Below are 13,078 nucleotides of genomic sequence, written 5' to 3'. Positions count from 1 at the left end.
GCTCCTGCCCACTGCGCATGCCCCTCCTCTGACAGGTGATCCAAAGACATCAGTGGAGGAAAATATGTTTTTAAAGGGGACCAACTCCAATTAAAATACGTCTGGTTTGATTGTCTGAAAGACGTCAGGCTGAGTGAATCATGGAGGCCAGGTGAGGTCACTGATGTGTTGCTGTTATTCTCATTTTATGCTCAAATTTGAAAGTAGGTGACACCAAAGGAGACACTTGTAAATAATGTTTGTGGGTCAAGTATCTGGGGCTCTCGGGAAAGGCTTGTGGTGGCTCATCTATACTGTATGAATGCAAGTCCCTTCTCTCCACATCCAAAGCCTTTAGGTGCAGAGAAAAGCTTTTCAGCTTCATTTTTAATAAGTAATTAAACATACAGGAAATGCTATTCAGTTTATGAAGCAACAAAAGCAGCACAGCAGTGTGAATCCAAAATATCACAAATTTAGGTGACAAAGCTATGAAATTATATTCAAAAGACAAACATAGGACATCAGGAAAGGATCATTCATACAGTTTATTATATCTCACGTGCTGTGTGCCTTTTTCAACCAGTTGACAGATGAAAGATCACCCTTTTGATATCTGAGTCTTATGAATTCTCAGATATGATAATGTGCAGTTCAAGGCTGGTATCAGATTGTGGGAAATTCAGGTTTTACCGACAGTATCCAGATACAATGAATCCTTTATCTTCTCTCCTTTGTGTATTTGATTACTTGTGCTGTCATACAGAATGCTGCATATGATCAAATGGCTGTAATATAAAAGCAAAATAATGAAAAGACAACATGCTGTCTTTTCTCTTTGAATATAGCACCGCTACCATCACCCATGTCGATATGCACATAAAATTACATTTCATCAGCAAACATGCTCCAAATGACTGCAGATCGACCGTACATACTGTATTTAGCTCCAGTGAAGATGCACAAGCAGCAACCGTATCCGTCAAGTATAGGATATTAGAATACGTCGGCTCTGCTGCGCATCAAGGAGATGTGTTGTGATATGACAGCAAGTGCTCATTTGCTGCATTGCCTGTGAAGCTCTGGGGCAGATGTGTCCTCAGTGCACCCTCCACAAAGCCTTTAGCACCTGGGTTGCGGTCGGGAAAAGAGTGGGTGACGACTGCTCTGGTGATAAAAGCAGAAACCTTCTGTTCCCACATTTAGCCTCTCTTTGTACATGCTGTACGAAAGCACGTGACACCACAGATCAGCATTTACAATGCATTTCACACGGAATGACAGGGAAAGTGAAATATCAGGTCAATCCCATCAGTGGAAGAGATTATTCTTCAGACGCTGTAGATGATAATTATGATGTTGTTTTAAGATAATGGATAAAATTGATTTTTTTTTTTTCCCTAAAACCACCACAGAGCTAATACTGTCACATTCATTTTTCTGTTTCTAAGCTTTCAATCTTTCATGAGTCCTGCACATTTAAAATCATGTTCTCTTATTGGCTTTCTCATGCATGAATATGCCTCTTATTTTTCCAGTGTGTTCCCTTCTTGCTAATGCTTTCAGCTTCCTTCCGATCCTCCTCCTCCTCTTCCTCCTCCTCCTCCTCCTCCTCACCTTGGTGAATGTGTAAGTGTGGGCAGAGGTGAGTTTTGGTGTGTGTCTCCAGTGATAAATGATGGCGGTGTAACGATTGCTCTGTTCTGCCCCTTCTTCTCACTGACCACTGAAGCAGAACCTGATTGTCTCTACGCCCTGATGCGGAAGCTGCCCTTACATGCATCCTCTCTCTCTCTCTCTCTCTCTCTCTCTCTCTTCCTCTCTCTCTCCCACATATTCACAACATAAAAAGCAGTGACTGAAGCATTCAGTCATGCAAAGCAAACACATTCACCCAGACACACACAGAGGAGCCGGAGAGACAGTAACACACACCAACACACACACACAGGTGTAAAGGCACAACATCAAACAACGCAGGCCTGGGGACAAGCGCTCTCAGAGGCATGTGCACAACAAGCAGTTTATACTGACACACATATACACACACACAGTGGTGTTTTCATCACTTTTGGGGAATTACACTGATTTGCAATAATTTCCTGCAGACTCACTTGACCCCATCCACTTAATATAACTTTAAAACATGTTTATTCCCACCAGTGTGATGATTTACATGGCACGGTTTTTATTTTTGTGCCCTTAATACGCCTGCGCATGTGTGTGTCTAGTCACATAGGTTCCCACAGTTCAGGTAAAGCTGGCATAAAACACACACATGCAGCACTGTCTAATATCTTTTGGGGTTTGTGTCTTTGATGTGATTCACAAGCCCTTTATTACCACACTACTGTTACCTCGCAGTGCTTAATCTCACCTTAAATAACATGCCATTCCCTCAAAACATAATGATTTACAATTTAGGACTCCAGTCTTGTCCCAATATTCCAGTTCCCTCGTGTGAACAGGAATAGACAAAGGTCCCCACAATATAGATAAAACAATAACACACTGTATAGATACAATGTGCACAAAGCAGATTCATTAGCACAGTGCTATCAGGGCCCTTCAGGCAGATCTGTTTCTTTCAACACATGCAGAAGTGTCATGTATTGTAGAAAATTCTAGAAATATACACAAGTATTAATTAATATATAAGATGTGAAGCTGAATTAAACAGCTCCGCTTTGATATTATAGACATGATTTTATTATTCTATCTATATGACGTTGCAATGTTGATTAAAAGATACATTTTTAGTTGGAGAAAAGAAGGAAGTGTGTTTGAGGTCAACTGAATTAAAAGCACAACCTTACTTTCCAATACTGAATTGATATTTTGTGAGCGATTTGACACAGTGTATGAGTGTTCACTGTGCTGCCTTCGCAGTGTAACTTGAGTCTGGTAACCAGATCACGCACAGTGCACTGTCTTCATTAAATTTGAATACTCAGTTGGGGTATGAGTTAAAGAAGCTGACAAAGGTGATTTCTTTTCACTTAGAAATCGACGGTTGAACAAAAGTTGAGTTTAAAGTGAGATCAGCAACAAACCACAGCATTACAATTAAAGGCAGATCAGAAAAGTAATGTAATGTGAGATAATCTGTACAATAATAACTCTGTTCCACTTGTGATATGTTCATCTAAGTAAACCTGAGAAAGCTACAATTTTAAAATCTTCACCTAAATTCAATAAAGAAATTGTTACATACCTGTGGCAGTGTGAAGAAATGTGTCTGGCTGTGTCCTCAAGTCAGTGTGTGGTGAGGTGAGGCAGTACCGGGGTGACGCTGTACTTTCAAGTGACGTTTAATTTCTGGTATATTAGGACTGAGCCTCTCTCATCCCTATTAGCATCCTGGCACGCCTCTAATTCCGCCCTCACCGCCAATTTCTCCTGACCAGCGCGACACGGTGGACTAAAAATATGTTTTAAAGTCACAGAGGCTTCCTGTCTTCCCTCGCTCCTCCACGTGCACACCGGCGGGGACGCGGATAGATGTGCATGGATGCACCTGCCACACACACACACACACACTCACACACACACACATATTGAAATACAGGCACGGGCAGACAAAGACAGACCCGTGCACAAGCATAAGCGCCCCCCTCTTAATCCTCTTTACTTCTGAGAGATAGGCCAATCACACTCTACTCTGCACTGTAAGCTGTTTTCCTGCACACACAGAGTGCATGAGTGTGCACAGTCCTGCTCCAACATGCCGCCATAGTCGAAGGTTAAGTTAACTCGCTGGTAATCAACTGAAAAAAAACAAAACAAACAAGCAGAAAAAAAGCTCCGCCATCAATTATTCATCACCAAACTGCATTTTTACTCTCGGAGTGCTTTATTCCCCCTCGCAGCGGCTGCAAATGCCTCCAAATCTGTATTGAAAACCAATGACACCGCCATCTGTTACACTCAGTCAACATAAACAAGGTGAAGGGATGACATAACACAGTTACAGAATACACACACACACACACACACATCAGCCAAAACTTTAAGACCCTACATTGTGTAGATTCTGCTTTTGCTGCCAAAATATCCTTGATCTCCATGGGGACCACAGGTTCTATAGACACTCTGATCCAGTCATCATGGCATCATTTTCTGCTTCTTACATTTAGACTTTGAAGAAAAAAAATGTTCATTTACTGCCTGATATGGCCCATCTTTTTACAGATCAAGTGATAAAGAAGCAATCAGAATAATTCACATCGCCTGTCAGTGGTCATAATGTTACGGCTGTTCGGTGGACGTGACTGCTCTGCAGTAATCGAGAAAGAGGACACATTTTCTTCACTCCCCGTCGACACACAAAAGGCGTCTGAATCAGAGGCTCGACACATTGTCGAAGTTATATAATTCCCTTTGTTCAACGCAAACGCGCAGCAGCACAAACACAAAGGAACGGGAGCTCGGACGTAAGCACGAGTTCAACTGTCAGAAAGTGTGTTTTGGGGTTTTTATTGCTGTGAAATGTAATAAACATGTCAGCCGCGTCTGACGCAAACCAATTCACACGTTCTCGAGGTTTTGCCCGTCTAGCCGTCACCCCGTCTCTCGTCGGCTCGGCGTGGATTTTAAAGCTTTGAAGTCATCTAAGGATTAACAAGAGCACCTGTCAGACATTATCTAAGAAAAATCCTCAAATTGTGTAATTAGTGAAGGTGAAACAAAGCAGACGGTGGGAGGTATTTGGAGGAATTTGTTATGGCGCTCCTGTGAAGGGCGTGGGAAGGGGACTATAACTGGTAGCAAGGCTGTTAATAGGATTTACCGGTCATTGTCTGGGAGCCAACTTTCAAAGCTACTAGTCCAAAAGCTAACTGATGTAACAGCAGCAGGCCTGTAGTGTGAGGTGTGAACGCGGTGACAAGACGTGTGTGTGTATGTGTGTGTACGATATCTAAATAATGCCCAAAGTATTCACTGTTTCCACTTCTCACTCAGTTGAAGTTGCACTTGTTCTCTCCCGCCTCCCCTCGATAGCTCAGCGTGACAGCGCTCTGAAGTCGTGTTCTTTGGAAGTTTAAACTCCTCTGAGTATCACCACTCATTTTTATATCTCTTCCACGGAGATGGCAGCTCATGCTAATTATCAGGTTTTCTGCAACGTGCTGTAGCCAAAAATGAAACCACCGTGAAGGATTTTCTGAAACAAACCTACCTACTACTGCGGTTTAAAATAATACAGGAAGACCTCATTGGTGGGCTTTTTTAAATGACTAAACTTTGGCAGATTATTTCTGTTTCGTAACAACATTTCTTGGCAATAAATATTTCGCAGTTGGAAAGAATGTTTTCCATCGTACACGGTGCCACAGTGTACGAAACATGAGCATCAGAGAGTGGGATGCACCTATTAAACATTTGCTAAATCTCACCAGCCAATGCCAAACAGCTTTCACAGTTGCTGCTTTTAACTCTTGCTTTTAGCTTCTGGTGCCGCTGAAAACCAGGTTAACAAATACGCCACAAAATGCCTCTTTGTGTCTCTAATCTTTGTCGTGTTTTTGACCTCATTGTTCTTGCTTGAACGGAGATGACAGCAGGTGAATTCAGAGAAGCCTAACAGCTCAGGTTGAGGTTGCCTCTAATTCACTTGGGATGAAAAATGTTGACAGGTTTAGCTTGATATAGTAATTTAAGGCATGACAGTGATGTTTAAACCTCACAGACTCTCTGCGGTGAGGTAAAACCAGAGATTTGAAGATGTCCTGCAGGCTGTACAATGTGTCCAACCTGTCACAGCTTTAAAGTGAGAGGGAGAGGCAGCAGCAGCAGGCTTCACGCCGGGTGAGGTGGAAAGGCCACCGCAGTGAAGGCTGGAGGTCTTGTCAGGTGAGACTCGGGCCTGAAATGAACTGTAGATTTACAAAATTGTGCTTGGATTTATTGTTCAGTTAAAACAGAGCAATACAAGTCAAAGATGAGTGATTCTATCATCAACATCTAATTAAGCTTGTGTTTGAGTCAGGTATATCATCTTTTATCAAACTTATTTTCAGTCAATCAAAGTCTTGCTGTTTGTTGTTTCGACTTCAATCTCCAGTGCAATCGATCTGTGTTGCTCTTACATGTGTCGCGTCCTCTCACGTCCTCTCGCTCCACTTTCCTGTGTCATTTTTCCTCGGCGAATTGACGCCAGCTGACATCTTCACTAATGCTGCTCTGGGATCTAATGGGCTGAATCATCAGAAGTGGGAGAGGACTGTGAGTCGTCCTTTCAGGTGGGGACAAAGCTCATTTTAGAAGAGGTGGGAGAGATAATGTCAAAGCAAGCCACTGCTGAATGTCAGTCAAGTCACACACCCACATGTGGCTCATGAATCATTAACGGCACACACCTGTTGTCAAGGTAGCGCGTCACAGACGGTGGCGTCATCACTCTGCAGCGGAGGGGGGAGTGGGGGGAGTCCCGTGTGTTTAGCAAGACTAAACACAGATGAGTCACCGTGTGCCAGTTTGAATGTTCCTGTACATACGAAGAACTAACAGAAGAAAACTTTGGATGATGGAATCCCTTCCCTGGTGTGTGACGCTGCTATATGATGGTGCTCGGACTGGAGCGCCTTGATGATTTACCAAGTCCTTGAGCGTAACCCTGGAGCTGATACAGTACTCTCTCCAGAGGCAGACAGGAATAGGGCATCGATCAACTCGTCAATCCCAAGCGATCGGTCAGTGAAGTGCATGGGAGTCGGTGGATATCTGTAGCAACACGTGTGTGTGTGTGGCTGCGTAAGGTGTCCGTGTTTAGGACTCACATCACTGTGGCGTTAAAGGGGGCGGGATCACGGCAGTAAATCATGGCTGCTTAACGACAGATGGAGAGGCAGCTCTCCCAGAGGGCGCTGGATACTCTCCCCAGTGGAATCATGAGCACTAAACAGACAGAACTGAGGCGCTTTGATGTCAGCCCAGTGCTGAGATGTAAATAGTCTCAGTACAATTTCAGCTCACATGTTATATTAATAACTGGGAGACTTAACTTGTTTGGTCAAAGACTGTCTCATTAATACAGTTTCAGCAAATGATGGTTTATTTTTGTTGCATTACACACATTAGGGACTTAATTCAAAGATATTTTAGAGTTTTATGCACATTTTTCTTGAATATTATTCAGTCATGTATAGCTGCAAATCTAAACATATTGAGTAAATTTTTATAGATATTTCCCTCAATTTATTGTGTTAGTGTACTTTTGATGAGTATCTTATAGTTTTCATTTCAGGGGCCACATGCAGCCAAATTTAATCTTGAGTGTAGATATTTTCATGAAGCCAAACAATCACTACTGAAAATTACAACAATCTCAGCATAAAGACAATTTTAATGAATCTCTCTGATGCAAAATACAATGAAATATCAAGAAAACTTATCCTGTAGCTCCTGCATTTATACAAACTCATCCTGACAGCATGGCTTTGAGGCTAATGCTAGTTTGTAGCAATGAGGTAATTATCCTTCATGACAGGATCGCCGATATCTCAGCTCGGGTCTCAGTGTTGAGTTGTATCCACGATTGCATTTTATTTTTAATCAATATTTTTCTGTGATTTCCCACTATTTATTTGCTGGTTTTGTCCTATGGGCACCCATGCTTTAAAATAAAAAAAGATTGCTTTTAACACATAAATACTCCTCATATTGCTCTCATATAGTTCGGGCAGTGAATGCAATCAGTACGCAAGTGAGGGAGAAAAGCAGCACCTGGAGATCACAGCAGGGTTCAGTCTTGATGGAAAATGTCATTTCTCATCAGTGAGAGCTGCTCTGCAACAGATCCCTCCCCGGTTGCCATGGTTTCTGCCGCAGCTGCCACTCAAACGCACGATTCCTAATTATGGGAATACTTTAAGAGTAATCCATTATGCAGCACGAGCACGTGTGGAGCCGGTGTCCACAGTTTGCACAGCGAAATTACAGGTGAAGGTGATGCAGGTAGGTAAAGTTTACAGATATTTCAACATCAACCAGAGAGGGGAAAAAAAAAAATCACTAAGTGAGAAAATGGAGAATCTTTTATGAAATAAGTGTATATTTTGTATAAATGGTAGAGAGGGGAGGGCCAAGAAATGAGCTCAACAGTCTGCTGCTATCTTGTCCTGTCGTTGACCTAAATCTCCTCCTCTCTCCTTGCCCACAGACTTGATTTCCCACAATCCCCTGGGCCAGCTCGGAGGCAAGCAGGAATGAGTCAGAGCTAGTTCCGAGTGAAGCCCACTTTCAGGAGTCGTGAGGAGCTTTGACTGCGCTCACACACACATATCAAGTACGTTATTCAGAATAAGCTGCATCTGAGTCAAGGCCGTGCGCTCATATCAGCTCTTTTCTGTCGTCTTCTATTATTTTAAGCAGTGTTTTGCAAGTTGCTGAAGATTTCAGTTGATTTTTAAAAGTAGTAGCTACTTCACTCCATACTGGAAAAACATACACATTTTTGGGAAAAGAAAATGAAGTTACTTCTGTCTCCCTCACAAAGGATTTCAATAGAGTGCTCAGTTCCACTTTTACAGTCAGCTGGGCTCAGCTCCAGCGTCTGAGGACCCTGAGTCGGCTTTCTCTACTTGTGTTTTCTTCTGGTGACCGATTCCTGTGATGGACCGGTGATCTGAGGGCTTACTTTCACCTCCATTCACCTGAGATTGACTTCAACCTTCTGAGCACTGGATAAAGTGTTAAAAAAATGAGTGTACAAGAAAGGATATAAGAGTTGAAGTCCATGTGTGGCAGATGCTTTGGGGACTCCATTAAATCTGTTGTTTCTCGCAGAAATGTAACTCAAAGGAGGTAAAGGAAAAGTGAAGAAGCGCAAACAGAAACAAATGCACTCATAAAACCCTCCAACATAATGGTCAAGACGTCTCCTTTCTGCTGCTGAAAGTGTATCCTCTAAAGACTCAGACAAGAAGCACAGGACATTCAAGAGACAGTCGTCATGGAAACACAACCAGCCAATTCATAACCTTGCATGAAACTTGAAGGCTGTGATTGCGCCGCTGCAATCACTTCATCACTCACGCTGTTAGCCTGCACTTTCAGTGCAGGGTGATGTTCCTTTCTGAGGGGCTTGATTCAGAAAAGAAGCTATTTCAGATCCATACAGCGAGGCAAACATGTTACTGTGGCGTTGATTTTATTGTCAGACCTTCAAAAAGCTTTTGATTTGGTAAGTGGGTAGAGAGTCAGAGAGACAACAGCGGCCTCTGGTGGATATTTGGGAGAACAGTCAGTCAGTATGATTTAAATAAGACTTTTTCTTTTTCTTGTTATCTATAGAGTCTCCTTTCATGCTATTAATCTCTGTTGTACAACATATAATAAGTAATAGAGTTTTCAAAGCTGGAAATTGTGTAACAGAAGTAGGTCGAGGACGGTGTGTGCAGCAGGTTTCTGTTGGAGAAGAGAACAAAGAAACAAGTTTTTGGTAACGGAGATGTTTATTTAGACAACTGAATGCATGCCAGAAAGAACTGCGTTACAGTCGTGGTAACTTGCAGCTCTCTCACATTTCTAACTCTGAAGGAGAGGCCCACATCAGGGACACGCCCAGCCTTTGGCCGCTGGTGCGGATCGCTATAGGTTCTAATTTATTGCATGGACACGTTACTCTTGTCAGGTATTCAGGGCTGAGCGGCAGACAGGAGGTACCATCTTTGAAAGGGGGATTAAGTCGTGGGGATCTTAAAACAGCTTTGGCCAGAATAGTGTGAGTCGGTAATATCACGGTTTTGGCAAACGGACAAAAGTAATTCACGCCTTGCTTTAAGGGAAAATCACCTTTTACACAAAACACATAAAAAGACGATAAAAAAGATGCACTTACTGTAGGTAGCATTCACATGCAGTATAATGTGTCTTCTCCTTAGACAAGATTTAACAATTTTCTCCACTATTCACAGCTAAGGTTTTCAGTTTTCGGGGAATTATCTTACACATAATAGCTACAGGATGAGAACGAGACGTGACGGCTGGATGTGAGGGCAAAGGAAGGAAAACAATCTGGTACGAAAAGGCAAAAGAGACAAAATTGTGCTTATCATTGGTGAGATCTCTGTTGAAAAGTTTGGTTAATGAACACACAAACCCCTGCACTCGTGCTCCTAAACTCACGTCAAACCATTACACACACACACACACCCCCAAAAAAAGGGAGATTTCTCTATTTCAGCGTGTTGGTCCATCAAAGTTGTTGTCGCCGTTGAATTCTCCAATATACTGATGAGCCAAAAATACCATAATATCAAAAATAAATGCAACCCTTTCACAAAACAATGAGCAATAAATAATAATCAAGTGGTGTTCTTGTACTGTATATGTACTGTATATACACAGAGAGTTAAGTTTGTTGTATATATGTACACAAAAACAACAGGCAGCCTTATTTCAGACTGGGTTTTTAGCATAGCCTACAACTGGGATTCACGCCCAGAATCTATAAACCCCCCCCCAAAAAAAGCAACAACATAATAATTTACACAGAATCCTTGGGAGCAGAAGGGATTATTATGCACAATGAAGACGACGGCGTCGCCTGCAAGTTATTGCCCCCAAAATAGAAGCGCTGGTTTAAAAGAAAATGCAACTGTTTTTAAGATGGGGTGTAAAATAAAAGAAAAGAAAGAAAGAAAAAATCCTTTTAGAACTCCATGAAATAATTAGCTTATTGAAACATTGATTGACAACAACATGCACAATGTTTTCCCTCGGTTGGAGCGGGTTATGACCAAGCACATTGCTCAGTGGCATGACTCTGCAGTTTCACTTCCAATGTAACGATGCTTCTGTTTCTTCATACGAGGGCCGCTGGTGCACGGCTGTGCGCACGCGGAGGTGAATCCTAACCCTCGCCGTTGCTGCTCAGCTTGTCTTCTTTAAAGACCATTTTTACTCAAACAGTTCCTCTTTAAAAAAGAAAAAAAAAAAAAAAATCCCATTTCCATGTACACAAAGTTGTTCACATGCTCTGGTCACACGGGGGCAGCAGGATGCAGCTGATGCATAATTCCTGCTTCTGTAAAATGAATTTATTGAAGTCTCCCACAGATCAGGTCCGTTTGCTTCCTGACAAACGCCTTGCTAAAGATTGTTTTTCCAGTCTTATTTTAGTAGCTTATGTACAGGAGGTTGAAGTGTATGCCAGGCAGTATCTCAGGCAACCAGTCACATCCTCACACATTTACACAAAGCATTCCAGTTTTCTCTCCTCCGACCGTCCTCGTCCTTTTCACAGGTTATGTGCGTTTGCGTGTTTCCTCCACTGAGAGTTTTATTATTGTTGCGTGTGCACAGTTCACACATCTCTACCTAAAAAGTGTGTTTGATGGGTTTGTTTTGCGCCGGCTGCTCTCATGGAGATGTCACTGGATCAGACGGAAGATACACGATCTGTTTGCGGTGTTCTTGATTTATGCAGATGCATGGGTTTGTGCTTGTGTGCGCGCGTCCGACTGACTGTGTGCATTTCTGTGCTTTTTTTTTTTTTTCCTCAAACGCTACGTGGGGGTCTTTGGAGCTCATGGGTCCTCCTGTTGCGTCCCTTCTTATTTTCCTGCATGCGTCTCCACTTGGCTGCGTGTTGGCTGTTCGCCCGAGATCCCCCCACAACCTGAGAGCCGGCCAGGCTGCCCTGCCCCTTCTGGCCGTTTTGTGTCTTCTGGCTGTTCTTAGGTCCCTGGCCACTCAGCATACCCAGATTTGGTTGACTTTTCTGGGCACCCTGGCTCCGCGTTGGCCCCTCTGCAGTCGGAGCGCTGGCCTGCAGCCACGGCTTGGCCTGAGGCGGACTTGCTTGCTGCTTCTGAGCATTAGGGGCCAAAGCTTTGGGCCGTAACGCCGCAGTGGAGCCGCTTGCGCTGTCAGGTCTTCCCTGACTGTTGCCGTTCGGTGTCTTTACCCTTTTCTGTTTGCGCTCTTTTTTCCAAACCCGATCGCAGAACTCCTCCACACTGTTCAGGTCTGGGTGGTCCAAGAGAGACAGGAAGTCTCGGTACCACAGCCGGTGCTTGGCCGTGCCGCCCATGGCGCCTCCGACACCGGGGAGTCCAGGCAGGATGTCGCCCAACCGCTGGGTGGGGATGACCTGCAGGTTGAGGCGCAGCAGAGGCTGGATGAAGCCGTGCTCCACCGCCTGGCAGTGGTAGACCCCCGTGTCAGCCTGAGACAGGCTGCGAATCAGGAGACCCTGGTCAGTACGCAACACTCTGTCATCGAGCTTGATCTGAAAACGACACAAGAAGACAGAGAGAGAAATAAGAAAAGAGTATTACAATTAGAGGTTTGATTTTGTCATTTTTCAGTCAAATGTTAGTTTAAATTCCATCATTGACATCTTCACTAGCAAGATGCTGATCCCCAGCTTGCTTCTTATGGAGAGTAGGCACTTTTCTATGGCATCTGTCTCCACTTGTGACTGATTGTGCAATTGGTGAATATGACTTTCTGTGTAAATCGCCTCAAGATTGCTAAAGCGGTAAAAAAAAGTGCGCTATATGTGAAGCTCATTTACATTTTAATGAGCAAACTGGAATACTCCATGAGTCTGGACAACAGTTTTTAACTGTCACTTTGCTTCTTGGAGGTGCTCTGATGCATTTTATTTAGCCATTAGCAGCACTATGGAGCATGCAATGCTCTTTCCTGATGCCAATTTCACACTATAGTGGTAATTGGCCTTTGCTTCCTATAAACGAAGAAGCATTACGATGGCTCACAACAGCACTGAAGAAAGAGGCCGCAAGCTAATAAACATGGAAATTAACACTTTAACAAATTGAAAGTTAAAAATCGGCTCTGGGACTGATTAAAAGGATCACACATCACTTTAGGAGAGATACACTACAACTCTTTAAAATTTCATGATGAATTTTACATAGTTTTTGTCTGATCAACTGAAAAACACGTTTTCTTTTCTGTTACTATCAAGGTGAGTTTGTAAAAACACACATAATTCAACAACTAAAATGTGTTTGACGCTCCTGCTGTACACAAATAATAACATGCAAAACGTATTGGAGGTCCACATACTTCTAAATATTAAATAATAATAATAATAACTGGAGCGCGTGTAACTTGTTTGAAGTGG

The 13,078-nt window shown here is 43.0% G+C and overlaps 1 protein-coding gene across 1 annotated transcript in view; it reads right to left on the bottom strand.

The window, feature by feature from the left end:
• Positions 1-11,447: 11,447 nt before the first annotated feature.
• Positions 11,448-13,078, bottom strand: part of sema3aa (sema domain, immunoglobulin domain (Ig), short basic domain, secreted, (semaphorin) 3Aa) — a 30,587-nt gene continuing 28,956 nt past the window's right edge. The window contains exon 17 of the mRNA XM_030113227.1: positions 11,448-12,214. Coding sequence (XP_029969087.1) covers positions 11,483-12,214 — 732 coding nt within the window. The 3' untranslated portion in view covers positions 11,448-11,482. The remainder of the gene's footprint in view (positions 12,215-13,078) is intronic.

Source organism: Salarias fasciatus, chromosome 17, assembly GCF_902148845.1.
Source record: "Salarias fasciatus chromosome 17, fSalaFa1.1, whole genome shotgun sequence".
NCBI lineage: Eukaryota > Metazoa > Chordata > Actinopteri > Blenniiformes > Blenniidae > Salarias > Salarias fasciatus.
This window is presented reverse-complemented; position numbering and strand designations above follow the sequence as displayed.